Here is a 26,219-nt window from a genome sequence, read left to right as displayed (position 1 = left end):
CACAGCCACTCAGCACGTCAAACTCAAATTTGTTCATCATTCTGCATGTGCTACTCGTCGTATAGATTTGTTACCATACTCGCTCTACTATATTGTATGGTCCTCACAGTCCCTCAAAAGTTCCACAATAGGACATTCAGAGATTGTCGATCTAATACTGTCATTGGTAACACGAGCAACCAAGACTCACATAATTATTAATTAACTTAACAGTCCGATTGTCAGTTATATTTGTACACGTCCAGTATTCATACACCTGTCTAGTCTTGTTTTTTGCCTTTCTGTTTCGTCGGCTGTGCTTGTGGATCATCATAGGATCTACCAAATTCGTTCACTCGTTTCATATCAACAGGATACAACCTGCAACAACAGAGCATGATTAGGAGTTGACTCACACAAACACCAAGCACTACCGTGTGATTAGTATTAATGAAACTGGTATGTCTTATAATATTTGTTCTACCAAACTTGAAAGCATTAATAGCAAATAAGACGACACTGCTTGTAAAGTCAGTTGTCCTCCTGCACAGTCAAGTTTGTGTTGCTACTGATTGACAGTATCCGTCAGACACCTGCACTGATGAGACACGGGGGAGGGAGAGGGGGATAACCCACAATTGGACGACTGATGGTATTGGATGACTGATGGCATGGTACTAATAGTACAAATGACAATCACATTCTTTCAAATATACCATTAGCCATCTCTAGACTGATCAACTAAAGTTTAGATCAGCCTAGTATGTAGGGTCTCACAGCTCAATAACATGCAGGGGCGTAGGAAGCAAATGATGACGGTCTGGCCTAGCGCCTGCCCGCGGTAAAAGGCAGGGCAATGTAGAACGTGTTATTAGGTAGGCATACAAAACTGCCATGAGTAAAAATATATTAATTATTTAATCGACTATACCCATAAAACGAAAGTTGGTGCCATTGAGTAATTGGTGAAAGTGCATTTTTCTAAAACCGGTCCGGCCATGTCGGACTAGACACCACGCCCATGATGACGTATCAAACTGGCTCATTAAGGAACAATTTAATACGTAATAATTAACTATATCATAATATCCTTACTAGTAATTAAAACAGCAACAAGAACATAGTATTAAATATCAAAAAAATGCTAATTTTTTTACACAAACTACAACATAAATAACAAACATGGATCAGCATTTATTAGTATATGTGTGTCGTACAAAATTAATCTTAATTATTATTAAATTACTATAAATCTTATGTACTGTACAGTGTTAGAAAAAGTGGTCGTCAAGTTGCCATTTGACGCCAAACTGAGTTCATGTGATGACCAATTATTTCAACAAGGTTGCCATCCTGACCACTAACCTCACTCATGGTGGACCCAATAAATCTTTGTTTTTATTCTGTAGAGTATAATAGTGAAACTACTCAAGTCAAACTGAGAGTGACACCCCTAAAGTCCTGGGATTTCGTTTACTTGCCAAACAATCAGTATCATTAATTGATATTTATGAAATATATGTAAACGTTTTAAAATCCCTGATGACTGAAAATTTGTGAGGTTGCCAAGATGACGACTATATCTACCATAAAATTTCGAAAACCATAATGTAATATTGTAAATAACAAAACAATAGCATTACAAACATATTAGCAGCCATTTTATTATAGTTTGTCTTTACCATCTCTGGTAGAGAAAGACGACAAAGACGATGTCATCCCTGAAGCATGCAACTCGATGAGATGTTGGCATAGCAATAATAAATGCAAACAAGTCGTCGATAAAAGTGTTGAACGCCTGTAACACAACGGCATGAAAAACACAAATGCATAAACAAGAGATGACGTACCTTGTACATGAAGACTCTCCAAGGTAAATGTGCAACACTCTTTAACTGTTTGGATAAAACACAAACAACCTTGACAACAACACAATATAGCAAAAGTAAGAATATTGTAACCTTGTGGTTAAGGAATAGCTGAGGTAACATAAATATAAATCCAAAAGCGTATACTCCTTACGACCAACACAAAAGTGAAGTGCAGGTTCAAGTACGATTTTGTATGAAACTCACCATTAACAAGGCTGTGCACGAACCACGAGTACCAACTAAAAATAAATATATTTTATTATTTATTTGGTCACGTGTTACACAGTACGCGGAGAGTCGGCTAGTCGTATGTCATGTGACCTTAGCATTTCTCGGGTAACAACAACAGACATGCACCCAACAGACAAATCACTACATACAATCACCTTTTGTATTGCAAGTAGACCAGACAGTAGACAGCACCCAAAGCAACTAACGGGATCAGCAGGTACATCAAATACCTCATCGCCTGTCGTGTAACAAGAAATTAATCTGCTACCAAAATTATTGATATTAACACATAAACCTCTGAATCCAACTTCTCAGTCTCCTTTTCCACATCCGAGCTGTCGCCAGTCTGTACAAAACAAAGACATACATACTGTTATGCCAGTGTCTATAGTTAGTGCAGTAAAACGTGTGCCTTTAGTGTTGGCATCCAACCATTCCATTTTATTTCAATCTTGAACGCCTTCCATACTTTCCATACCTTCGACATCAATCGACATATCAACTGCTAATCATCAGCCATGTCACACGTGTCACCTCAATGACTGATGAGATGCCAGCCGGAACGATGACCAACAGACTTGTCTTTTCGTCAAGCAAGTAGACAAAGATAACCAGCTGACTGAAACACCTCCACGCGACTGCACCACAACATTCGGTTACACATCAATACGTTTTTTAAATTTAGATATCAATGTGTACCACTACGGCTTGACAATCCGACCATGCTCTTACGCTCTCTCCAGTAGCTGATATCATTCTTGAATGCCAAAAAGTCAAAGAGTATCTGAGAAGCAAACGTGGTTCTCAAATAAATTTGATGTGTATCTATTATATCATCAAATGCTGTCTCACGTGAAATGCTGACACTAAAAATGTCAATGCCAAAAAATACAGATTAGTATCGACAAAGATCCCTTTTACTTGATCGATGTCGTTTTCGGTAAAGCCTACCGCACAGGAGATAAGTTACACACAGATTTGCTTGAAAGAGATATACAAAGGGTCACAAACAGACAGCAATGTATTCAACAAGAAAAGCTGTCGAACAAGGATGAGCAGTCAAAATTGACATCAAGATTATACAGTTTCATTTATGATAGGATTATAACATGAGTGTACATATTACAATTTCAATATACAGTTTAACACACACACACACACACACACACACACACACACACACACACACACACACACACACACACACACACACACACACACACACACACACACACACACACACACACACACACACACACACACACACACACACACACACACACACACACACACACACACACACACACACACACACACACACACACACACACACACACACACACACACACACACACACACACACACACACACACACACACACACACACACACACACACACACACACACACACACACACACACACACACACACACACACACACACACACACACACACACACACACACACACACACACACACACACACACATGCACGCACGTGCACACACACACAACACATGCACGCACGTGCACACGTGCACACACACACACACACACACACACACACTAAAATTCATACCAAGTCTACTCATCATGCTCAATGAGTTTTGCATTGATAGCCACATTCGTAGCAAACCAATACTTATTGAAGAGTATCTTATTTCAAGTGGCATCTCCTCAGAATCACTATCTATTGGCTAGTTCAGACATACACATCACCATTAAATGTAGCAACAACTTGAACTAAGCATACAGCTTACATGGAGATGTTTCAACAAAATGCTCAGCTCATCTACGTATACAACAGGCAAGTATTTGTAGCCAACTGTAAACCTGTGACAAAAAAAAACATGAGCAACCAACAGCATACTAACTTTCGAAAACAGTAAAGCCCATATATTTCAAACTCACTCACCTATTACAACAGCCTAAATTACGATCCATTGTGTAAGTAAGGTGTGTGTGTGTATGTGTGTGTGTGTGTGTGTGTGTGTGTGTGTGTGTGTGTGTGTGTGTGTGTGTGTGTGTGTTTGTGTGTGTGTGTGTGTGTGTGTGTGTGTGCGTGTGTGTGTGCATGTGTGTGTGTGTGCGTGTGTGTGTGCATGTGTGTGTGTGTGTGTGCACGCGCACATGCAATGATGTACACATATGATAAACTTGTATAAAACTACTCTACAGCCCATTCTTAGTACACACAAACAGTCAAATCACTCAACTAGTTATAAGTCATCAAACTTTTAGCTTGCACTGACGTTTTAACATCATGAATCTAATTATATCACCACTAGTTATCCATACCAACCGAACATGATCTCTCAGTTCTCCAGGATACCCTTTACTCCTTGAAAACGATATCGGAGTTTCCATAATATGAACAGTCAGTTTAGTTCTCCAGTGGCTCACTGGTACATCTGATTGAACCGCCTCCGTGCTAATACTCTCAACCGTGTCATTTGTTTGTTCCGACAGCAAACTCATTGTCTCTGCTTTCTTCACAGTCATTTGTGTCAGGGGTACTACAATAGAAGACGTCCATGTAGAATCACTGACACTCAATTCTCCAGCCTTTGCAACAAAGATGTGTGCAAATAAGCTTCCATTCCTCCTTGTTGTCAACGGTAATGAAATGTTCATAGTTCTAGACATAAAATAATTATAATATTACCGATGCATGAAATGCTATAGTAGTGCAGGCCAGTCACGTGATATACAACCGACTAGACAGCTTGCTAGGCAACCACATAGCAAGTCACCAAATAAATGTCCCATATGTTTAATATAGTGGACGTGAATAAAGCTACATAGCTATGGCATGCAGAGGGTTTGCACTGTAGTGCTTCTTCATTTGAAAGGCAACATTGTCACCCCTGAGAATATAATACAAACGACATATTTGCATTTGACAAAGTAAAACCGCTATAACAGTGACATGTAAAACTGCATTATTCTATAAAACTTATAAATGTCACCAGCTGCCAAAGAAGTTCAATCAGAAAGTCATGTTCTTGTTCACATTTGCTGGTTGTACTAAATCTTGTTGAAGATACAGATTTCTACCTTTGCAGGCCCATAGGACACCATACAGCTTGTGTGGACACGACCGCACAGGCTTTCAAGAAGTTGACTTTGGTCTGCATCACAAGAACTGGCAGTTTGCCACTTCCGGTCTTGGTGTTAGCTGATACCTATGCATAAAATGCTAGGTATAGTAGCGCGTTTGGTATGTATGACCCTATGACAGGCCATGATAGGCAAAGGCATAACACATGATCGCTGATTGACACAAATACGTGACCGAATGTCAGTCTTTTTCTCACGCTCTTCTAAGTGGCTGACATTCAAGCTACAGTATGCAGAGGGTTTGTACTGTAGTGCTTCAACAGCTTTCATTAAATAAGTAATATATTTTATCAAGGTATATGACAGACTAGTAAACTGTAACGCACATGCAGAGAAAGTACATTGCCTGGCTACTTTGTCTGTTGCTTTGAAACACTGTGAGAACAAGAGCGTTACCTAAGCCATGCCCATGTAATATGCTAGACTGCAAATGTTTAAGTTTCGCTCCTACGGCACTGGCAAAGTCTTGAGTAAATCAGCTACACTCCCATCGCTTGACTCTGATTTAGCGTCACCTACCTTACAACCTCAAATCCATAATGGACAGTTATATGATGCAAAAATCAGCAGATTCTATCACATTTGTGTTATTATACACATGTGACATAGCATTACCAACAAACAGACAGACAGAAAGACAAATGCCTGACGAATTTGTATTATTGCTGTTTGACAAACCACCCCTACACATACACTGTATACAATAAACAGTATAGATGTTTGAGATATAGTCTAAATAATTGTACAATAATATAATATATTTTGCTATCAAACCACATTAATTATTTTGGTGTAGTTCCCTCATAGCAACATATGTTAATGATATACAGGCACACAACACCTACGACTTAATTCCATCAATAGAAGACATTCAAATTAAGAGTAAAATACTACTACCAGAAATGTCCAAACCATGTCCTGGGTAGCTATCTACAAACCATGCCAGTCATCCAACAAGTCCATTTTGATTGAAGTGGCTAAGCCCGTTCAAAGTTTGATCATACAAGTCTACTGTGCGTGTGTGTGTGGTGTGTGTGTGCGTGTGCGTGTGAGTGTGTGTCACTGTGTGTGTGTCACTGTGTGTGTGTGTGTGTGTGTGTGTGTGTGTGTGTGTGTGTGTGTGTGTGTGTGTGTGTGTGTGTGTGTGTGTGTGTGTGTGTGTGTGTTTAATTTATCATCAACATTTCCCACCTTAATTAAGTTCTACATGCGCAAACCATTAACAAAAAAACTTCTCATAAAGTACCCAGACACGCAGTAATCAACTTACTCCACGAATGCCTCATCGAGCAGCAGCTTTCGAGACAGAATCTCTTTCCTCGCCCTAGCACCTTTCCCAATTGACTCTTTTTCCGACACGTAGATACGCAACTAGACAAACGAGCATACAAACTAATGCGATGCCCTCCACAAGTCTACACATGCAGACAGCAAACCTCGAGCGAGTCTTCTGGTCTGGCGTGAGGTTCAAGGCAGTCACCTGTGCCCGCTGCACAAGACTCGGGATTGAACATGACATAGAACGTGTAAAACATATTTACGAAATAGAGAAAAAAGAGAACTAAGACAACGTTGGTGAGAGACAACCAGCTCATGTTTGCTGGTTGATTTTAATTCGGTGGTTAGGCAATCGATCATGGACGGCGACCAGGACGCGGAGTTGCAGGCGTTACGAGCGAGGCGTATGGCAGAAATGCAAGCTCAGTACGGTGGGGTAAGCAAGAGTAATGGCAGAGGCTTGTGAGGGATGTCTCGTATTGTTTTATGTTATATAATTAGGGTCAAGAGGATGAGAAGAAGAAAGCTGAAGCCCAGAGGTGAGCAGTGGCTTGGCTTGATGATTTAGCAAATCTTGAAGACAAGAGTTTTTGTCTTTCTTTGTACGTACTGTTAATCTGTACGTATTGTATCTGAATTTCCTGACGAGGGCGCGTCGAGTTGTCTTGACCAGAAATATGCTAGCCGTCCTATACAGCTACATTGGCAGGGACGATGCAGGTGAAGATCTACTGTCTTCTTTTTTCAGCGTTAGCGAACAAGATGTTTTTACGTCTTCTCCAGAATCTGAACGTTAAGAAGGCTTGTGGTGCAGATGGAATTGAAGCGCGTTTTCTCAAAGCGGGCGCCTCTGCAATTGCAGCCTCACTTGCTGATTTATTTAATGTCTCCCTTTCCACTGGGAAGGTCCCTAATAACTGGAAATGTTCAAGGGTCACTCCGGTTTCAAGTCTGGTGACAGAAGTGACCCGTTTAATTATCCCCCAGTATCCCTACTATCATCCGTTTCCAAGTTATTGGAACACTTTGTTTTCTGTCAACTGAATTCATTTTTGGAATCTAACTCGCTTATTCCGGAGTCACAGTATGGTTTCAGGAAAGACAGTCTACCCAGGATGCTGTGGGAATCCTAGCAGATAACCTCCTAGAAGCAAAGGATAATCGCAGTTGCTCTGGTGTAGTCTTTCTTGACTTCCGTAAGGCTTTTGACACTGTGAACCATCAATGTCTACTTAGAAAGTTCGCCAAATGTGGGGTGGTAGGTAATGTTCATAAGTGGCTGTCAAAGTATCTATTGGATCGTTGGCAGTTTGTCCAAGTTGGAGATGTGAAGTCATTTTGGTCCTGCTGCTTGAGAGGAGTTCCGCAAGGTTCAAAACTTGGGCCACTATTATTCAATTTCTACACAAGTGACCATTCTTTGGGTGATTTACGTTCTTCAGTCATTTCATATGCTGATGACACCTGTCTTTCTGCATCTGGTGATTCCTATAATGATATGTAGTCTGTTCTTCAAATTGATGTTAACTTATTATCAGCCTGGTTCAGAGACAATTTGATGATGCTAAATGGAAAGAAATTGAAATTGGTTCTATTTTGAAAATTTTGCGATACAATTGATCGTTCTTCTTTATCAATTACTGTGGATGACGTTGCTCTGAAACCAGTAGACTCTGCAAAATATCTGGGTGTTATTTTCGATCACAATCTGAATTGGCGTCCCCATTTGAGTTCCGCTGTGAAGAAAGTTGCACGAAAATTAGGCATTTTATACAGGTCGTTCAAATTACCCAGTGTTCCTGCTTGTGTGGCGTTTGTGCAATCGATTATTCAACTGGATCTTGACTACTGTTTTTCTATTTGGAATGATGCTTCTGCTGGTATTTCGGCTAAGCTTCAGAGAATTGAAAAGAGATGTCTATGAGTCCTCGATGGTTGTCGTGGTAGGGAGCCCACTGGTGATATTTCACCTATCCTTGCAAAATATGGCCTGCGCACCTGCAAGACACGTTATGCTTTCTACTTAGGATCTTTAGCTCATCGAGGTTTCTATTCGCTGGCTCCCAGTGAAATTAGTTTTCGATTTGAGAAGGCGGACATCAGCAGCACGTATGGCACGCGTCTCTCAGCATCAGGAGTCATCCTCTCACGGTCACACACTGAAGCCCTGCGCCTTACCTTCTTCTATCGGGCCCAGTGTTTGTGGAACTCGCTCCCTTTCTCATTGAGAACGATTTCAAATAGAGTAGTGTTTAGATATCATCTAAGGAACTATATCTGTATGCTTGATTAGATTTAGTGCAATTAATAGTGTAAATAGTTTCTTGTAAGCACGGTTCCCGGAAGATCGGCCACTGTGTCGAGGGATTCCCATTGTAAAATAAAGTCTCAATCAATCAATCAATCAAAAATTGTCTGTCTGTCTGTCTGTGTCAAATCTTTATATTTCATGCATATGAACTATTACAAGCTATAGATACGAAAGTCCGTTGTATATCAATTAGACCCACACGGGTCTCTAAAAATTATCAACTTAGGTTGCATGCAATTGGACACTATATATGTCACTAATGTCATTTTCTTTGCTTCTGTCTGTCTGTCTGTCTGTCTGTCTGTCTGTCTGTCTGTCTGTTTGTCTGTCATATTTTTCATATTTGAATTAGGATACAATAGCAAATGGCTAACTACGTTTGTCTTATGACAATAAAACCAAGAGAAAACAACTATCAACTAATACAATATATATTTAACTACTAATTGGTTAAAAAGGATCATGTGATCCCTTTTCTATAGAACATCTACAAGTCTGGGCACTTGGTCTGTCCCGACTGTTTGTCTGTCTGTCTGTCTGTCTGTCTGTCTGTCTGTCTGTCTGTCTGTTTGTCTGTCTGTCTGTCTGTCCGCCCGTTTGTCAAAGATCATTGTTTGAACACATTAACGCTAATACAGAAAAGGCTACATATAACACTAAGAGTTCCAGATAAACAACCATAGTGGTCGTAGAAGAAAAACTCTAACGAACAGCCATCTGATGTTTGTAGCTATCATCTACAGAGTCATTACTCCAAACTATTCTGTTAATCTTTTTAGCTAAAACACTTCTATTGCAACATTGTAATGCTAGTGACAGTATTCGCCGCTGTCTGTCTGTCAATTTGATTTTATTGAAACACATAATCTACTCGTATCTCTAGCACTAAACGTAAGAAGACTACTGAGTTTAACTTAATTAATTAAAGTGCATGATTGTCAGTCTGTCTGTCTGTCTGTTTGTCTATCTGTTTGTCTATGTGGCAAAAAGGCAAAAGCTATTGGAGATACCAAATCAGCAGTAGAGTTTTTCACTGACCGGAGACGACACTTCTCTGTTCTATTACAGACATGTAACAGCCAAGTGATCTCACAAGAAATATCTCACCTTTCACATGGTCAAGTAGAGATAGACTAATTAAGAGATAGGGATATTCAGTTTTTAATCCATTAGGTGTGAATTGATGAACAGAGGAATGGACGGATGTGGAATTGTATACTTTTGAAGATTTGCTTGTTGTGTCTTTTAAAGTTAAAAATCAATAAAACAATCTCTTTTTCTGTCTGTTTCAGACCTGGTGTAGTGATTCCTAAGTTAAGTTAAAGACACCCTATATGTCAAGAAATGTCGTTAATAAAAACATCACTAAGTTTTATTGTTTATCATGATTAATACAATAATGACTAGTCTTTTAAAAGATGCAAGGTAAAGATGACGAGATAACAAGATATCTCCATGTAATGCTACAATTTTGTGTGTTTATTTTGACAATGTTAACCCAAGTGACTTTGACTCTCATAACATGTCTACACCTTTCTTAGACAGAGTCGACGTATTTTGCTGCTGCTAAAGAATGTATAATTGCCAGTGACAATCGGATCCCATGTGCAATGTTAGTGGAAGGTGGGTGGGTGGGTAGCTATCAGGAGTCGATTTCTGTTATGGTATCACAGTTACACATACTCTGTCACTTTATCTATATAGGCCAAGGTGGTGGAATAGTAAATATATGTATGTGAGATATATAATTTATTGTTATTATACTTGTCTATTTTTTTATAGAGAACAGGAGCTGCAAAAGAACTCAATATTGTCTCAAATACTCGATCAAGCTGCTAGAGCAAGATGTAAGTCTGACATGTAAACAGGTTTGACTGCAATCAACATAGAAAATATGATTGGAGTGGCAAAATTTTAGACTTTGTAGTTGATAACGTATGCAGTGGTGTCATTTCTAATCGGGTTGAGCCCTACTGGTAAAGTATGGAGTAAGGGATTGCCACACTAACTAATCTTTACTGCTACTGCACTAAGGTCAGGTGTTTAAGAAATTTTATAAATATTAAAATTTAGCCTTGCATTTTAAGAACCTTAATTAAGAGAGAATTTGAAATAAGAAAATTGACAAAATGGCTAAGAAAATTGTAATTTGCAATTATCAATTTCAAAATTAATTAAGTACACTCTACAACAACTCTAATACTGTACCTACTCTTGTATCACCCCACCCCCATGGCTTGTTAGCTTAGTCTGTGAAGTATAGGATGGGGTCTTGCTGGAGGGTGTGTGCACCTTTAGGTGCTAATTGACAGAAGTTTTTGGCCAATTACTACAACTCAAGTTTGCTATACATAAGACCAGTGTTTCTACTTGCAGCGTTTGCTCAGACTTCATCGCATTTATGAACTGTGTAGTCATCAAGAACAAGTAGGCGGTGCACGTTGTTTTCCGTATTGCCCCAAACCCTGCTCATTCAGTACATCATGGTTTCATGTGTCATCTACCTTCTTTTAGAAGGGGTAATCAAGACGTTATCGGAGACGTTCAACCACCCGCACCTTATTACTCTTGATAGATACTTGTGGACCGACATGTCTCGCTGCTATCCGTGACACTACTAAGCCATGTTGACGATGCCATTCTATGGTGAGGAACTTCTTTTCTACTGTAAAAGAGTGAATTTTTTTCTTGGCATGAATGAGAACTCAATGTTCAAATGTTGTGACAACCTATGTGCTAAATTTTTTATCTGGGTGCTAATTAACACCAATTAATTAAGTGGAGCTTAGGTGCAAAAATGTTAGACTCTGGGCCAAAGTTGGGGATGGGGCTTGATGGATAGCAGGGTGATACAAGAGTAGGTCGGTACAGTAATATATTTAGAAGAATGTTTTTGCTCCAACGGATGAGATTGAGTATTGTCTTACAATAAAACTTGGCTGTTGAAATGCATAATGTTTTAGCAACTATAAGCCCTGTGATATCAATCATGTCTGTGTGTGACAAAACCTCATTGAGCTATCTCTGTCAAGCAAAAGGACACTAGATGAAAATGTTATACATGCCAATAGAAATATTGTGCATCTACAGAAAGTAAGGAAACTAAAGAAATCCGGGGTCTGGCCTTTGCCAACCTGGAACAAAAGCGTTTTACTTAACTAAAACAAGTGTATATAGAAACATACTGTAAAACCAGAAATTCATGCAAACAGACTATTGTGCGAATTTGCCCAAAGTCAGTGCTTTAGAGGTGTCGTGTGGTTTTAATTTGTGCGATTTCAAGACAGCCCGGATATTTTCAAGTATACTGGTACCACAACTAACCACGCCCACTTGAGGCAACTCCTTTTTCCTCTCTTCAATGACTTGGCCAAACCGATACAACATGCATCATCCAACAGACTAAATCATTGCATGAAAAGCTTCATACCCAAGCCATTAAAACGTCATACTCTAGTACCCTCATAGCGTACACGGACAAACATGAAACTGGCAGGCAAGATGGAAGGTATGCGCTTGCGCATGTCTATTACACAGTGCGAATTCAATTCATTTTGATTGCATAATTGTCTAGATTTAAATCATTTCATGAATTTCTGGTTTTATGGTAGTCTTAAATTGTTGGAAAGCCGTGGTCTTCAGGGTGAAACAGAATACTACTGTAGGTGGGAGTCTAGCAGAAGACTCGTTATATGTGCAGTGGCGGATCTAGAGAGCAGCGCAACAGGCATGCATATACCCCTTTTGAGACAGGAAGTATAGTACACAGAGAAGGCTTCAGAGGCATTTCAGCATACGTGGACGCAGTCACTGTCGATAACATTGTCCTTGTGTGTGAAATAACAAGAGTTTAATACCCAAACATTATGTTCTCTACATTCTTGCTGTAACTCTAGTAACAGTAGCAACTACAGAAAGAGCAAATTCTGTGTTAGAATATATTCTTACTCCAAAGAGATCTGGAATGATGCAGAACAGGTTTAATGCACCTATTCTACTTTGCGTTCTTGTGACTTATACCCCGTTTACACAAGCACTTGTAAGCGGGCCACCCCGTGCTGGCTCGGTTTCTATAGTACGTGTAAATGTGAGCCGAGCCGTGCCAGCTTAGCTCAGTATTTCTAGCCGGTCCAGTGCGGGCTGGCTCGGGTCAAGTACATTGTATAAATGCGTAGCGTGCTGGAAAATGACCCGCGCATGCTCATTTGGTACAACTGGCGATAGACCTACGTCTCGTATATATATAGTACGACGTCTCTGTATATATTTTTATATGTCTTATGCATTTCTCGATATGCCTGTTGTAAAGCCATAGAGAAAAACACGAGCAGCTTGGCTTCTGTCCATTGCAAACGTGAGCTCACATGAGCTTTGTATAGCTCAAATAACTAACGCACGTTAATGACACGCATTGGCTTCCTTCTACTGAGTGTGTCGTGTAAATGCAGGCTGGAATACTAGGCTGGCGCGGCTCAGCTCGCTATGCGTGCTCATGTAAACAGGGTATTAGATTATGAATTTGTAGTTCACGAATATGTCAATCGCTTTTTAATCCTGTGTCGTATATCTCCTCACCGACTTGTTATCAGTACATGGTAATGTGATTATGTTAATGAAGTTAATAGATATTTCTGATTTTTTTGTTTTGTGACATCACATTGCCAAAACCATAAGTGCGCCTACCTCTTTCAAAAACTCTGGATCCGCCACTGTATGTGTATCTAACTTGAAGGTGTGAAATCATAGAGATGTGGCCAAACTCAGTGACAGGCTTACTCACCCTTGGTGTCTCAATCTTAAGGCTGATTACTCAAGCAAGTACACTAGCAATTGTAGGGATGCGATGATTCGTCATGGTGTATATGTTCATGAAATACCCAGGAAGATGTACATTAGTCTCATGTAGCCAGACTTTACCCACTGTGTCATACTTTTGGAAGTATGATGTGGCGGGAAAGGGTCTGGCTACGCGAGACTGAATGTGGGTGTGCCCAGTCTGATTCACTAGCAAACCTGTTCACATATATTGAGCAGTTGTGCACGGGCATAGCTAGTCTCGGTTAGCCAGACCCCTTTCCGCCGTGTCATACTTGCGGACGAAAGTGTGGTTCTCAAGTTTGTGGGGCTGATCACACTGCAAAGCCACACCCATTATTTACTTTTTAATTGAACGTCCGCCATTGCTGGGACGGTGTAATGGACAAAGATTCATCTCACTGTTTGGTAACACAAGGGAAACATGGCGTTTTGCTTTACATGTCTACAAAGATTGGGGAGGATTATCCCCTTTCCCCCCTCGATGCTACTCCAGTGATTTGTGAAGCAATTGATGTTGTTAGTGATTTGTGATATTCTTGTCTGTTTATTTACTTGAGACTGGCTGAATGAAATCATACTCTTTGGTAACTGATAATCGTCATCTTGCACATGCGTTGTTGTGCTCTGGATGGCCATATGTCACTGTTCACCACATGTTACCCGATTCCATGATACTATATTTACACTTTACAGTGAACACCATTGCCCAAGTGAAGCCCGAAAAAGCACAAAAAGTTGAAGGCATGTTGATCCAGATGGCTCAGACGGGACAGCTGGGTGGCAAGGTACTTGCATGAGCTTTTGCCACAATTTTCTTACTGACATTATGTATACATATAGGTGACTGAGAATCAATTAAAGTCCTTACTAGAGCAAGTCAGTCAAGTAACCCAGAAGAAAACGGTTGTCAAGTTTGATCGACGACGACATGCTGTAGATTCAGATGACGACGAGTATGGCTAAGAGACGGTAGCTCTACTGTACTTGTCTGTCCATTGTCTTTGACAGAAAGGTTATCCTTGTGTTCATGCACCATACAAAATAACAATACGAATTGCTCATTGACTAATCAAAAATACTTTAATGTGTAAAAGCAATGTAAGCATGGCACCAAGATAGCAAGATACTGTATGCTCGTTCAAGTCTCATTTGGTGCGAGAGCGCTTTGCTGCACGTGAACCAGCAGACTGAGGCCGTTTACGACTTGCACGCTGTGATTTTCTAGCATCGGTAGTGTCTGTTGCTGACACTTTGGTAACGGCTGTAGTTGTACCTTGTGCCGTCTGATCTCGAATGCGAGTGCTTCTTCTGAATGTACCACTTGAGGCGGTTGTAAGTGTGAGTGTGGATTTGCCTTTCACGCCACGCGCTAGTGACTTTGGCTTTGCAGTCAGTGTGGTTGTGGTGACAACCTGTTTCTGTCGACTGGTTGTGGATGGTCTTGCTTTTTTAGCTTGTGGAGACCCGAGGGTGTCTGGTTTTGCCGTGGAGCTCTTGCTTGTTTGAGATGGAGGCTTTTTTGACTCAAGTTCAATGATTTTGTCTAACAGCTCGACGTCTCCCTGCACGATTGAGTCAAACGAAGTTAGTAGGCAAGACATGGTAATGATACACACGTTAATGTACTACACACTGTAATACAGCTCTAGCTTGAATGGTCAATATATAATTGAAAAAGTTCCATTTACTGGTACTTTACAGCCAGTGATGACAGACACACAAACACACAAACATCAAGTTCACATGCTGATTAGGCTAGATATTTCAATCAATACTTGCAACTATGTTGCCTGTATGTACAGTCTGTACATTAATGACATTAATAAATTAATGACGTATTTCTAAGTCATACATAACAGCATGCTATTGACCATTGACCATAGCCAATAGGCCTTCAAAGAACCGATCCACTTCCTGATCACCAGAGTCTTGAAGAAGTGTATTGAACTACTATTTTATCAATAACGGTATTTTTAATGCAATCTACGTATTCGGACATAATGTTTATTGTCATTTCTGGTGGATGCTTGTAAGCATGCATTCTAACTGCCTTGCCTTAATTGCCACCCAGTCAGGGTAGGGTGCAAACCTTACCTATCGTTTCAATGTTGCAGTGCAACTAGTACATCACAGGCTATACTTACGTCGTGTGTGGAGTTTGTTTGTCAGTGTAGATCTTTCAACATTTGCTCATGTGTGTATCGACTTTACATTACACATGATATGGAGACCTTTCCAGTCAAGTTGAAAAGACTTGTGGGAAGATTATTGTTGCAGGATTGACTGATAAGTATTTCTTACTCCTGTCCTATTTCACACACACACACACACACACACACACACACACACACACACACACACACACACACACATTATGTTGAGAGGTTCTACAGGCATTCTGTCAAGTTTTACTCTGTCTGTTTTCCTTACTGGGTGCTTTCTCACTGGATACCCACCTACCATCCATTCCTGCCATCTCTCTTGCATACCCCCTACCTCCACCATGCCTATAATACTTACTGCCTGTCTGGCTGCTCATCGACATATTTAACGTTATGCATATGTCTTGTTTGATTGTTTGCATTTCATGCTGTACAACTGCTTTGAAGTGTGACATATTAATATATACCTTGTTGTTGGTATCAATTGATGTGTCTCCTACTGCTGTCATTTCAGCAATAAAATGATCTCTGTCAGAGCAATCCGTGATAGCAACCCATTCGATTTTCAATTCACTGATTCGTTCCTACTTACTTGAACATCTGAAACAGTTCCACATACTTGACGGGATGCTTTCCTTCTTCTAGGACATAATCGTTATGCAAATCAACATAACGTACTAATGCAACCGCCTTCCGAGTTCCTGGATCCTGAGCAAGGACATTTAGTAACTGCTGTTGGATCATTAGGTTGATATCAATATTAAAGTACCTGTTTGTTAACACCAAGTGGCACAATGCAAGTCTTCTCATGTACAATACCAGAGGTGTCTTCCCATGATACATCAATCTAATATCAACCCAATAATATAAGTAAAGTAGTTCAGCAAAGATGAAAAAGGAGACATACTTTTATGGCCTTCTCTTTTGGTTCACGACCTGCCTTTGTTCCAAGCTGGAACAGAAATATTCCGCCCTGCAAATTTTATAAACAAAGTGCTTGAAATCAACTCAAACACAGTATTGGTATCTTAATTAACCAGTTTTCTATTACTTCGAATAGTTTAATAATCAGAAAGTAAACAGCATTTTCTTCCGTTCTTTGTACTGATAAGACTTATTGTACCATCTATCTATCTATCTAACCAGGCACAGACTCAAAATTTACAAAATAGTGTATGTTTAAAAAATACTGCATTCAAAACCAAAGAAATCACCTTGGCTTCTCCCTTGTCATCATGAATGCAGGGAAACTCGGAAGATATTTTGATAGGCTGTCCACGTTTTAGTGAATTCACTTCTGGAGATCTAGGGATCGAAACATACAATATTATAAGCTGAAGATGATATCTTGGTTAGAAGGGAAGATACCAATAACAGTGTCCTTGTATCAGTTACTATCATATATGTAGTCTAAACCGTTGTACATGTACATTTAATAACTAAAGGTGCACAGTAATAGATGAAAATCCACTTATCGGAGTACCAGTAGCACAAAATCGTATTGCGTACTGCATGTCATGAGAGGCAGGTTTTTTGAATAATTCTCAACATTTGATAGATTTTATGTTCCATTAAATTACACTACATCATTACAACAATAAACAGTTATTAGTATATTTTTTCTTATCTGTGTGCAAGTTGTCTTTCTCATACATGCTTGCACACTTAATTAATGGCATCAGAACAACATCATGAAGTTTGTATTATGGTCATATTATTAAAGTCGAGACCTTTAATATGCCATTAATTAAGTTCTTTATTGATTTCACAAATATGACTATAAAGCTATTGTTCTGCATAAGGTGTGTGTGTGTGTGTGTGTGTGTGTGTGTGTGTGTGTGTGTGTGTGTGTGTGTGTGTGTGTGTGTGTGTGTGTGGTGTGTGTGTGTGTGTGTGTGTGTGTGTGGTGTGTGTGTGTGTGTGTGTGTGTGTGTGTGTGTGTGTGTGTGTGTGTGTGTGTGTGTGTGTTATGCACGTACGTGCGCACAAGAATTAATATTCAAATGTTGAACTATTAGACATCATAACAAACTACTTGTCAACACCACAGCTAGAAACGCTAGATGCATTACCCAAATCCTTTGACAAATTCGTACTCCTTTGAATTTAGTTTCATTTGAATGTTAAAACCGATCACAGTGACATCATACGGAAACTCCTATACAGAAGGTTACCAATTAATTTATTTAGTAATCAGCAAGATTGATTTGTAGGAGACCTTGGTGGCAATCCTTTCAAATTCGTGTGCTGAGTCAACACTACAATATTTTGCTCCTGGAGTTTTGCTAATTTGAGTGACCAGTTCAACATTCAAGTCCTAAGAACATAGCATGAGAGACTTATATAACTTATCCTCACAACAAGGGTTCGTCAATACAGTAACACATATTATGCCCTTAATTAATTTAGTGTGGAAAAGAATACTCTACATTTTAGAATGTATCTAAACATTACCATTCCAATTCCAACAACTGTCGTGTAGATCCCTTGTTGCGAATTCGTTTGCAGCATTGCTAGCAGCCGTTTTTCATCGTTGTGACTGTCAACCGTTGAGTTGAGATCTGTGAGGAAGATAATTCGATTTGATGATTTCGTACTTTCACCTGCAACCAAACACCGGGTAAGCAAAATATTAAACATTAATAAACATAATTAAAAAGAATACAAAACAATGTTGCAATACTAGATAGACCTGAGACAGCTACCTTAATTAAAAAGGAATTCTGCGAGCACAATTGATTTGTATTAATAGAACTTGATCACAATTATTAGCATACATAAAAAAACATCACCATTTCTGTATGTCATATATATATATATATATATATATATATATATATATATATATATATATATATATATATATAACTACTAAATATTAAATAAATATATATACTAATATAAATAACTAATAAATATTATATAATATATTTTTAATATTTATAATATAATCACAGAACTATTCTAAACAAAAATGCTTTAAAACGGCAATCAATACTACTTATTAATAACAAAATAGCAAAAAATATGAAGAAACTCTCGAAGATGTCAAACAGATTTTGGAGATGCAGCTAGCGTGCGCTATTGTGCAGCCTAGTAGCGCTGACTACTTTTATTTGCTACACCCCTACACGTAGAAATTAAGGTTTTCTATGATGTCGTTTTGTTTCTATCAAGACACATAGACAAGCATTCACGATGCTATCGCAGATATGCACGCATATTCTCAAATCAGGAGCTGATTATAACATAACATCATCATGCAAACTGTAAGTGTCGTACAAGTGTAGCCTACCTGCAGTCTTGTACAGATCAGTAGCACATTGAGCTGCGGCTGAGAGATTAGTACTACCACCCGCCTTCAGACTCTTAATCGTATCCTTGATTTTTGCAGCATGTGTTTTTGTCCACTCTGTCAATTTCACAGCCACATGAGCGTTGTGATTGAACAAAACAAGCCCCACCTTATCTCTGTTACCAAAAAATTCAATTATTTATAAGACTAATTAATATCAAAATATATATTATATCAAACATTTAGCTTCAAAAATTTCAAAGGATTGTATTATCTTAACTAGATAATAAATATAATTAGCACGTACTTATATACGTACCCTTTGCCAAGTTGATCAACAAGAGCAGACAAACAATTCTTTGCCACCTCAATTTTCTGATCGCTGCAGTCTTCATTAAATGCCATGCCCATTGATCCAGAAATATCCAATACTATATTAACAAGCAACATCAACTGGTATGCACGTCTACGTTAAAGGTTGTATTGTGCAGAAACTATTACAGTATTAGTTTACCAACTACTAAATTGAGGCGTGGTCTTTTGTGTTTCTCCATTCCTTTCCCGTCGTACATTGAGTTGAGACTCATGCCAACCCATTGCTGAGTTGCATTGGTGAACGGACTTTTGTCAGTAAGAGCTGCAAATCGTGGTTCAAACGGAACTGTGGTTGCTTTTCCCGTTGCAAATCCATAGCAGTAAAACATATTTTCATAATTCTGTGCAATTTCAAGTTGAACGTGCCACACATATCAAGGTCACGTGCGTCACGTGAGTGAAGACACACCTACCAAATAAGAGGTTTTCTTTTCTTGTTTTGAAGAAGTTGCACCCGACGTTGGTCGCTTTGACGAAAATCCTGATGCTTGACGACCCGTCATGAAAGCTCTAAACTGACTGGGACTTTTGGCCGCCAACAAGCGGCGAGGAGCTTTTCCTCCTGTAGATTTCCTAGCAGTTTGCTTGGTACGAGCCATCAGACAGAAATGTTTGCTGCAACCTAGTCAAAGGATCTAATGGAGTACGAGTTGTTGAACGCGCATGCCCAACCACTTAATAAGAACCCCTCATGCCATGTGCTATTTTTAGTCTTATTTGCATTGGGAATCCCGGATAATAATTCGTTGAGGTCTCTTTTCTTTTTATTAGTGGTGATGGCGGCGTATCCGGGGCTGCAATCCACACTGCGTCTGGGGCGAGGCTAGTTGGAATTGCCAGTAAACTACGCAGAACAAAGCCGACAGTGCTGTCTACAAAGCGATAGAGAGAGGGTTAGTAACTGTACCTAGCGTGCCGATTACGTTCTCAAGCTGTTTCTAGTTGCTAGGTAGACCAACGTACAAACGTTAACCTAAATTTTTAATTAACGGTACATGATAGACAAGACTCCACCTCCCATCTCATTGTTTTACCGGAAGCATCACATAACTCTACCTACCGGGTATCTCCTGTGTGTATCCTACACACGAGAGGCTTGGGTATAGACATAGAGCATTCCAATATTAAGCCTCTACTTCAATGCATTCGACTGTTGCTACGTACTGCACTAATTATAGCCGCACTCCAGTCGTTTCCTGTACTCGACTACGCCGACAAAGATGACTTAACTGACACTACTAAATAAAGTCTGTTCGATGATTGGAGAGGATGTGGGAACTGCGGTTAATAGATATTGAAGCGCAGAGATGGGCGTTGTTAATTCCGGCTAGTGAAATAAACGGTTCCAGTTTAGCTACAAACTTAGGTTCAAAGGTTCAACCAATGCCTCAACTACATAAGCCTGCTAGCTACAGCTGTTTTACTTATCAATCCATAGTTCAAAGTACGGCCCCGACAACTTTCAAGTAGTGGGCGTTATAGCGGTGGCTTTGAAGTTATTTTACACCTGGTGTAATACGAGAGGAGGGCAGGGCCAAGCGCGTGTCATACAGGAAGTTACAAATTGTGTCGTAATAAAGAACCAATCACAGTATTCATTAACTGATCTGGAATCTCCTCCTTGTGAGCTTTCCAATGATGTTAGAATCAATCTGCTAGGACATTCACTTCAGGAGATACGGGTTTTTCCCCACATCCTCTCTAATACTCGAGGTCACGCTGACCGCAAGGCAGCGCATTCGGGGCTGCAATGCAAACTGCGTTTGGGACGAGGCTTGCGGTCCGTGCGGTTTAGGTGCGGTCCGTGCGGTAAAGCCCGGCCAACGTTTTCAGCGACGCATGCGTGATATCACGAAGACCACAAAGGTGAATGTGGTCTGGATGTTGCAGAGTGAGTGTGCAAGTTACCAGTTGATGCAGCGTGTAGCGTGCAAATGTAGGAATCACTGTCTGTTTCTGTTAGGTAGCACATGACAAGCGAAGATGGCGCCCCCTATAACTACGTATGGATATTTGACTTTCAGTGTTTTGTCTTTCTGTTTCCTGGGAACCCTTTATTACTACTGGAGACCTCGAGCTCTAACATTTGTCGCACTCACGCGAAAACCAAATTTCAGACCAGATTACAGCGTTGAAAAGGCTGACTTTGATGCGAAGGGCACTGGTGTTATGGTTTTTCTGCATATTCAGAAGACCGGAGGCTCGGAGTTTGGTCGTCATTTGCTACACTTGGACGTTGGTAAACCGTGTAAAATTACAAAGCCAAAAAATGGTTCTAAACATACTCCCAAAAATTCAAAGTGCTATCGACCTGGCCAGTCGAGTAAGCAAAAGAAGGGTAAGGTACAAGAGACGTGGCTGTTTTCTCGTTTCACAACAGGTTGGCCGTGTGGCGTCCATGCTGACTGGACAGAGTTGCACGAGTGTGTTGCAAGGGTGTTGGAATATCGAGAAGGACATAAACATAAAGAACGGGAATTCTTTTATGTGACTATGCTAAGGGAGCCGGTTAGCAGATTTGTAAGCGAATATGCTCACGTGAAGCGTGGTGCAACATGGGTTAGTGCAAGACATTGCAACAATCGTGAGGTCCCAAAGAAATATTTGCGTGACTGTTATCCGGGGTTTTCTCAGGGCAAGCGTTGGCCGTCTTTGACGTTAGTAAAGTTTCTAACTTGTCCGTTCAATCTTGGCATCAATCGACAAACAAGAATGCTGGCTGATCTGACACTGGTTAATTGTTACAACACAGATTCATATTCTAGAGAAGAGAGAGATAAGAGAATTCTTGAGAGTGCTATCACAAATCTCAAAAGTCTTCCCTATTTTGGTCTTACTGAATATCAAGTCTGGAGCAAAGAGTTGTTTGAGCACACATTTGATTTGAAATTTACTGAGCCGTTTGACAGTGTTCACGAACAGAATGTATCAAAATCTCAGGAAACCTTGACATCGTTGCAGGATAGTGAAATAAATTGGATCAAGGAAGTGAATCATTTGGATGTAAAGTTGTATGATATCGCAAAGAAAGTATTCCTAGACAGAGTGGATAGAATGAGAAGAAACGTTTCATATTTTCATCATCAGTATTGGAGTAGGTATTTGGTCATCGACGGCAACTCTGAACTTGAGTCATAATAGATATTTTGTGGACAAATTCTAAAATTGTGGTGACATTGAGTTGACAGATTCTATAGGTTAGTTTTAGGATAAGTGATGCTATAGCTATTTCTTCATGACAATGTCTGATCAATGCATCAGAGTAAATCTAACAACATAATATAATAAGCTAAGCTTAGCTACTACATATTGGCGTCTGCGTTGTTTTTAATAGGTTTGATGTGTCGAACGTGGAATTTATAATGAAGTTATGTGTGCTGTTTATCACAGTATATACCCTTGAGGGCAATGTACATACATATACTAACCTAACGATGTTTACCTAAATTACTGTAGTGTAACGGAAGGCGTGTGAACTAAAATACCTTTTCGTCGACAGTTTTACTCATGCACAAATATACAAGCGAAGTCATGATCTGCAGCATTGCGCATGCTCGGATATTGAACCACGTGGGGACGTTATGCCGCAGGTAAGAAGAATTCTGTAGTTAGCTTACCGTATGACATCTTACTGTTTATGGCAGACACAGAAAAGGCAGACTAAATCCAAGAAGAAAGCGCAGGTCAAGTACACGATCGACTGTTCTCATCCGGTCGAAGATGGAATAATGGAAGTCGGCGACTTTGTAAGTTTGCCGTCTTGCTGTTTGTGGTGAAAGAGTCAAAGGCTTACACCATCAAAATGAGCTAGGGTCATCGCCCCTAGAACGTTGTTCCTCTTTGCTTTACAGGACCAGTTCCTGAGACAGCGAATTAAAGTTGGTGGGAAGACAGGCAATCTCGGAAATGAAGTCCAGCTGGCCAAAGATAAAAACACAGTTACTGTAACAGCCGACATTCCATTTTCTAAAAGGTGAGGCCCCACTCGGTGTTGGTGCGATCACGTGATTGATTATTGTGAGATAGGTATTTGAAGTATCTCAGCAAGAAGTTTCTCAAGAAGCACAACCTAAGAGACTGGTTGCGTGTTGTGTCGTCCGGTACAGGTTCTTATGAACTGCGCTACTTTCAGATCAATAATCAAGAAGAAGAAGACAAAGACGACAGTTAGGATAGCTGCGTGCGTTTGCTGGCACGTTTGTACGTTGAGAATAAGTACTATACTCGGCCTTAAAAACATCGAAATCAAAAAACCGTGACCAGTGACCCGGATTGGAGCGACGACGGTCTGACTACGCGAGGCTACTAGGCATGCGTCGTGAAGATTTCTGTGCGCTGTGCGCGGGATGCGAATTCTTAGCTGGAATATAAATGGATTGCGTGCTGCAGGACGGGAATCTTCTGTTGAGAAGTTAATCACTTCACTAGAAGCCGACATCGTTTGCTTGCAGGAAACTAAAGTTTCTCGTAAGTCTAGTCTGCTACACGTCACACGCATTTAGAATGTATGGTGACCAGGTCTGATTTGTTTTTTGAAATTTGTTTGTTTGGCTGTTGGTCTGTTGGTCTGATGATTTGTATGTTTATGTGTTTGTTTTTCTGTTGATCTGATGGTTTGTGTGTTTATCTGTTTGTTTGTCTGTCTGTACGTCTGTCTCTCCTACTAGGCAGCTGGTAGAGACGCTCTATTGTATCAGAATACGCATGCATCTCTCTGTATGTACGTTTTATGTGTCTGTATACACTTGCTGTGTTTCCAATTAATTAAATGTGTGTCTAAATACATTGTTGCAGGAGATCAACTCGATGAACCAACAGCAATCATTGAAGGCTTCGTCTCCTTTTTTTCTTTTTGCAAAACTAAGAAACAAGGCTATTCTGGTTACTCCAACTGCATCACAGTACACCCACTTGTTTCCTTTATCATTGTAGCAAATGGTTTTAGGTGTCGCCACGTTTGCTAAATTACCTTGTTGCCCAGTCTTTGCAGAACAAGGCGTGACTGGATGTCTGGCTGCTGGTCAAAGTGATACCATTGGTTGCTATGGAGAGACGGATTTATTCCAAGTTGATTCGACAGGGCTGGATCAGGAAGGTCGAACAGTAATGACAGAACACAAGCTGCAAACAGGCAAATCACTCGTGATCATCAATGTGTATTGCCCTCGTGCTTCTGTATGCGAGGACGGTGGGAAGCGAATGGAGTATAAAATGCAGTTTCATAGGATATTGTCTGAGCGGTGCCGAGGTCTCGTCGAAGCAGGGAAACACGTTTTGCTGCTGGGAGACATGAATGCAATACATGAATCTATTGACTGTTGTGAACCAGACATGGTAGTGTGTGTGTGTGTGTGTGTGTGTGTGTGTGTGTGTGTGTGTGTGTGTGTGTGTGTGTGTGTGTGTGTGTGTGTGTGATTGTCTGCTAAATCTTTTTTACAGTGGGCGATCCTATGTTTGTAAATCTATTATGTCATGGTTTGTTCTTTTGTAGATGACGTTTGACAGCAGCTTTGGGCAAACGTGGATGGCCGACTTGATTAGAATAAATCCGTCAGAGGGTCCTGGTCTTTTAGTTGATTGCTTTCGGCAGTTTCATGCAACCCGTAAGAATGCGTTTACATGTTGGGCTACCGTCACATCAGCCAGAGAAACAAACTACGGCCGTCGTCTTGACTACATCTTAGCGAGTCCCGATTTCTTTCTCGAACACGTGACTGCTAGTGATATCTCTCCTCATATTCAAGGATCAGATCACTGTCCAGTTGTTGTGGACATAAACGTATCATTCTGTCCCGCTGATAAGCCACCATCATTGTGTAGTCAGTTTCTACCCGAGTTTTCTGGACGACAGCAGAAACTGACAAGTTTTCTGACGTCACGAGCAACAATGGAAACAAAGTCTAGAACTACAGTGGAAGCATCGAAGTCAACTAGTCCAAGTGAATCTGATTCTCGCAAGCGGAAAAACTCTGTTATTGTCGTAGGCACAAAAAGAACTAAACAAGAAAGTCAGACAAAATTGGCGAGGTTTCTAACAAAGATGGCAGGTGACGACAAGTCTGAGACACCAGAGACTGACAAAGCAGCAAAGGGTGTTGAGACAATCGATGATCAGTCTGATGTCAAGTTGTTAAAATCTGTTTCTACCGACAGTCGGTTATTACAAGCAAATCAGTGGAAGAGTCTGTTTAAGGGTCCGGCTCCTTTGCCGTTGTGCAAAGGACACAACGAGCCGTGTGTTCTGCGGACGGTGAGGAAGACGGGACGAAACCAGCACCGACAGTTTTATGTCTGTGCACGACCACAGGGTCTCTCGACTGATCCGAAGGCTCGATGCGATCATTTTGAATGGGCATCCGGGATTAAAGTCAAGTCACTATGATCGTAGAGCCAGTGTGGGTCATAACTGTGGGAAAGTTTTCATTAGACTGTTTATATGCTTTCGTTAATATATTGGAATGAAATTCTATTGTGCAGTTGGGTTTGTATGCACACGTGCCCAGAAGCAGTCTTGTGACCAGCCACTGCAATTAGACTGCAGTGTGGGCTATCCGCCTCGTGTACACTGAAGGTCTGGCCACGCAAGACTATGTATCTCTACGGCTCTGTACAGTACCTGCTATATACTGTACTAACAGAGCCACTAGTCTATACAGAGACTCTGTACAGCACATAGCAGTGAGTGCGTTTCACTTTACATCTGATGTCAAGAGTTATTGCCATATAATTATCTACACTGCTTGAATATAAAGCATAACAAATTTTAATTAATCAATTATT

The 26,219-nt window shown here is 40.3% G+C and overlaps 6 protein-coding genes across 8 annotated transcripts; 4 read left to right on the top strand and 2 right to left on the bottom strand.

Annotated features, from left to right (window-relative positions):
- On the bottom strand, positions 1–6,796 carry LOC134178965 (lipid scramblase CLPTM1L-like). Its single transcript, XM_062645876.1, has 16 exons — positions 6,637–6,796; positions 6,471–6,571; positions 4,383–4,718; positions 3,841–3,913; positions 3,660–3,777; positions 2,934–3,028; positions 2,781–2,865; positions 2,616–2,719; positions 2,494–2,559; positions 2,377–2,427; positions 2,237–2,319; positions 2,055–2,089; positions 1,941–1,996; positions 1,830–1,874; positions 1,662–1,777; positions 1–360 (listed from the first exon to the last, which is right to left on the bottom strand). The coding sequence occupies exons 1-16, from the start codon at positions 6,793–6,795 to the stop codon at positions 261–263; spliced, it is 1,623 nt and encodes a 540-aa protein (XP_062501860.1). The 5' UTR covers position 6,796; the 3' UTR covers positions 1–260.
- LOC134178968 (programmed cell death protein 5-like) lies at positions 6,797–14,721 on the top strand. Its single transcript, XM_062645880.1, has 5 exons — positions 6,797–6,914; positions 6,980–7,017; positions 10,572–10,636; positions 14,301–14,392; positions 14,448–14,721. Exons 1-5 carry the CDS (start codon positions 6,837–6,839, stop codon positions 14,568–14,570), a joined length of 396 nt encoding a protein of 131 aa, XP_062501864.1. The 5' UTR covers positions 6,797–6,836; the 3' UTR covers positions 14,571–14,721.
- Positions 14,722–14,752: 31 nt separating this feature from the next.
- LOC134178963 (uncharacterized) lies at positions 14,753–20,586 on the bottom strand. 2 transcript variants are annotated; one of them, XM_062645875.1, is made up of 14 exons: positions 20,500–20,586; positions 19,853–20,061; positions 19,579–19,780; positions 19,384–19,495; positions 19,065–19,240; positions 18,224–18,372; positions 17,988–18,086; positions 17,842–17,927; positions 16,984–17,074; positions 16,677–16,742; positions 16,539–16,616; positions 16,362–16,477; positions 16,237–16,297; positions 14,753–15,169 (listed from the first exon to the last, which is right to left on the bottom strand). In XM_062645875.1, the coding sequence occupies exons 2-14, from the start codon at positions 20,036–20,038 to the stop codon at positions 14,753–14,755; spliced, it is 1,839 nt and encodes a 612-aa protein (XP_062501859.1). In that variant the 5' UTR covers positions 20,039–20,061; positions 20,500–20,586. The 2 variants fall into 2 exon arrangements, with proteins under 2 accessions (XP_062501859.1, XP_062501858.1); XM_062645874.1 differs by lacking the exon at positions 20,500–20,586 and having other exon boundaries at positions 19,853–20,095.
- LOC134178967 (heparan-sulfate 6-O-sulfotransferase 1-B-like) lies at positions 20,272–22,825 on the top strand. Of its 2 annotated transcripts, none has more exons than XM_062645879.1 (2): positions 20,272–20,332; positions 21,403–22,825. In XM_062645879.1, the coding sequence occupies exon 2, from the start codon at positions 21,423–21,425 to the stop codon at positions 22,575–22,577; it is 1,155 nt and encodes a 384-aa protein (XP_062501863.1). In that variant the 5' UTR covers positions 20,272–20,332; positions 21,403–21,422; the 3' UTR covers positions 22,578–22,825. The 2 variants fall into 2 exon arrangements, with proteins under 2 accessions (XP_062501863.1, XP_062501862.1); XM_062645878.1 differs by lacking the exon at positions 20,272–20,332 and adding an exon at positions 21,017–21,330.
- Positions 22,826–22,937: 112 nt separating this feature from the next.
- On the top strand, positions 22,938–23,720 carry LOC134178969 (large ribosomal subunit protein eL22-like). Its single transcript, XM_062645881.1, has 4 exons — positions 22,938–23,029; positions 23,084–23,185; positions 23,291–23,412; positions 23,466–23,720. The coding sequence occupies exons 1-4, from the start codon at positions 23,021–23,023 to the stop codon at positions 23,608–23,610; spliced, it is 378 nt and encodes a 125-aa protein (XP_062501865.1). The 5' UTR covers positions 22,938–23,020; the 3' UTR covers positions 23,611–23,720.
- Positions 23,677–26,184, top strand: LOC134178966 (DNA-(apurinic or apyrimidinic site) endonuclease 2-like). The gene is made up of 4 exons (XM_062645877.1): positions 23,677–23,906; positions 24,234–24,320; positions 24,385–24,773; positions 24,931–26,184. The coding sequence occupies exons 1-4, from the start codon at positions 23,786–23,788 to the stop codon at positions 25,819–25,821; spliced, it is 1,488 nt and encodes a 495-aa protein (XP_062501861.1). The 5' UTR covers positions 23,677–23,785; the 3' UTR covers positions 25,822–26,184.
- Positions 26,185–26,219: the final 35 nt, after the last annotated feature.

This window comes from Corticium candelabrum, chromosome 4 (genome assembly GCF_963422355.1).
Source record: "Corticium candelabrum chromosome 4, ooCorCand1.1, whole genome shotgun sequence".
Lineage (NCBI taxonomy): Eukaryota > Metazoa > Porifera > Homoscleromorpha > Homosclerophorida > Plakinidae > Corticium > Corticium candelabrum.
This window is presented reverse-complemented; position numbering and strand designations above follow the sequence as displayed.

Bases quoted from the DNA above. Each gene is read 5' to 3' on its own strand.
- LOC134178963 (XM_062645875.1), bottom strand. From the start codon at position 20,038: ATGGCTCGTACCAAGCAAACTGCTAGGAAATCTACAGGAGGAAAAGCT. The intron at 19,241-19,383 runs GTACGTATATAA...TTTTGGTAACAG, and splicing joins GTTGATCAACTTGGCAAAGG to AGATAAGGTGGGGCTTGTTT. The intron at 17,928-17,987 runs GTCTCCTACAAA...CCTTCTGTATAG, and splicing joins TTGAAAGGATTGCCACCAAG to GAGTTTCCGTATGATGTCAC.
- LOC134178969 (XM_062645881.1), top strand. The intron at 23,186-23,290 runs GTAAGTTTGCCG...TTTGCTTTACAG, and splicing joins TAATGGAAGTCGGCGACTTT to GACCAGTTCCTGAGACAGCG. The intron at 23,413-23,465 runs GTGAGGCCCCAC...ATTGTGAGATAG, and splicing joins GACATTCCATTTTCTAAAAG to GTATTTGAAGTATCTCAGCA.
- LOC134178968 (XM_062645880.1), top strand. From the start codon at position 6,837: ATGGACGGCGACCAGGACGCGGAGTTGCAGGCGTTACGAGCGAGGCGT. The intron at 6,915-6,979 runs GTAAGCAAGAGT...TTATATAATTAG, and splicing joins TGCAAGCTCAGTACGGTGGG to GGTCAAGAGGATGAGAAGAA. The intron at 14,393-14,447 runs GTACTTGCATGA...GTATACATATAG, and splicing joins CGGGACAGCTGGGTGGCAAG to GTGACTGAGAATCAATTAAA.
- LOC134178965 (XM_062645876.1), bottom strand. From the start codon at position 6,795: ATGAGCTGGTTGTCTCTCACCAACGTTGTCTTAGTTCTCTTTTTTCTC. The intron at 4,719-6,470 runs GTAAGTTGATTA...TTTTATGTCTAG, and splicing joins CTCGATGAGGCATTCGTGGA to AACTATGAACATTTCATTAC. The intron at 2,320-2,376 runs GTTTATGTGTTA...GTTACACGACAG, and splicing joins CTGAGAAGTTGGATTCAGAG to GCGATGAGGTATTTGATGTA.
- LOC134178967 (XM_062645879.1), top strand. From the start codon at position 21,423: ATGGCGCCCCCTATAACTACGTATGGATATTTGACTTTCAGTGTTTTG.
- LOC134178966 (XM_062645877.1), top strand. From the start codon at position 23,786: ATGCGAATTCTTAGCTGGAATATAAATGGATTGCGTGCTGCAGGACGG. The intron at 24,321-24,384 runs GTTACTCCAACT...AAATGGTTTTAG, and splicing joins TAAGAAACAAGGCTATTCTG to GTGTCGCCACGTTTGCTAAA. The intron at 24,774-24,930 runs GTAGTGTGTGTG...GTTCTTTTGTAG, and splicing joins ACTGTTGTGAACCAGACATG to ATGACGTTTGACAGCAGCTT.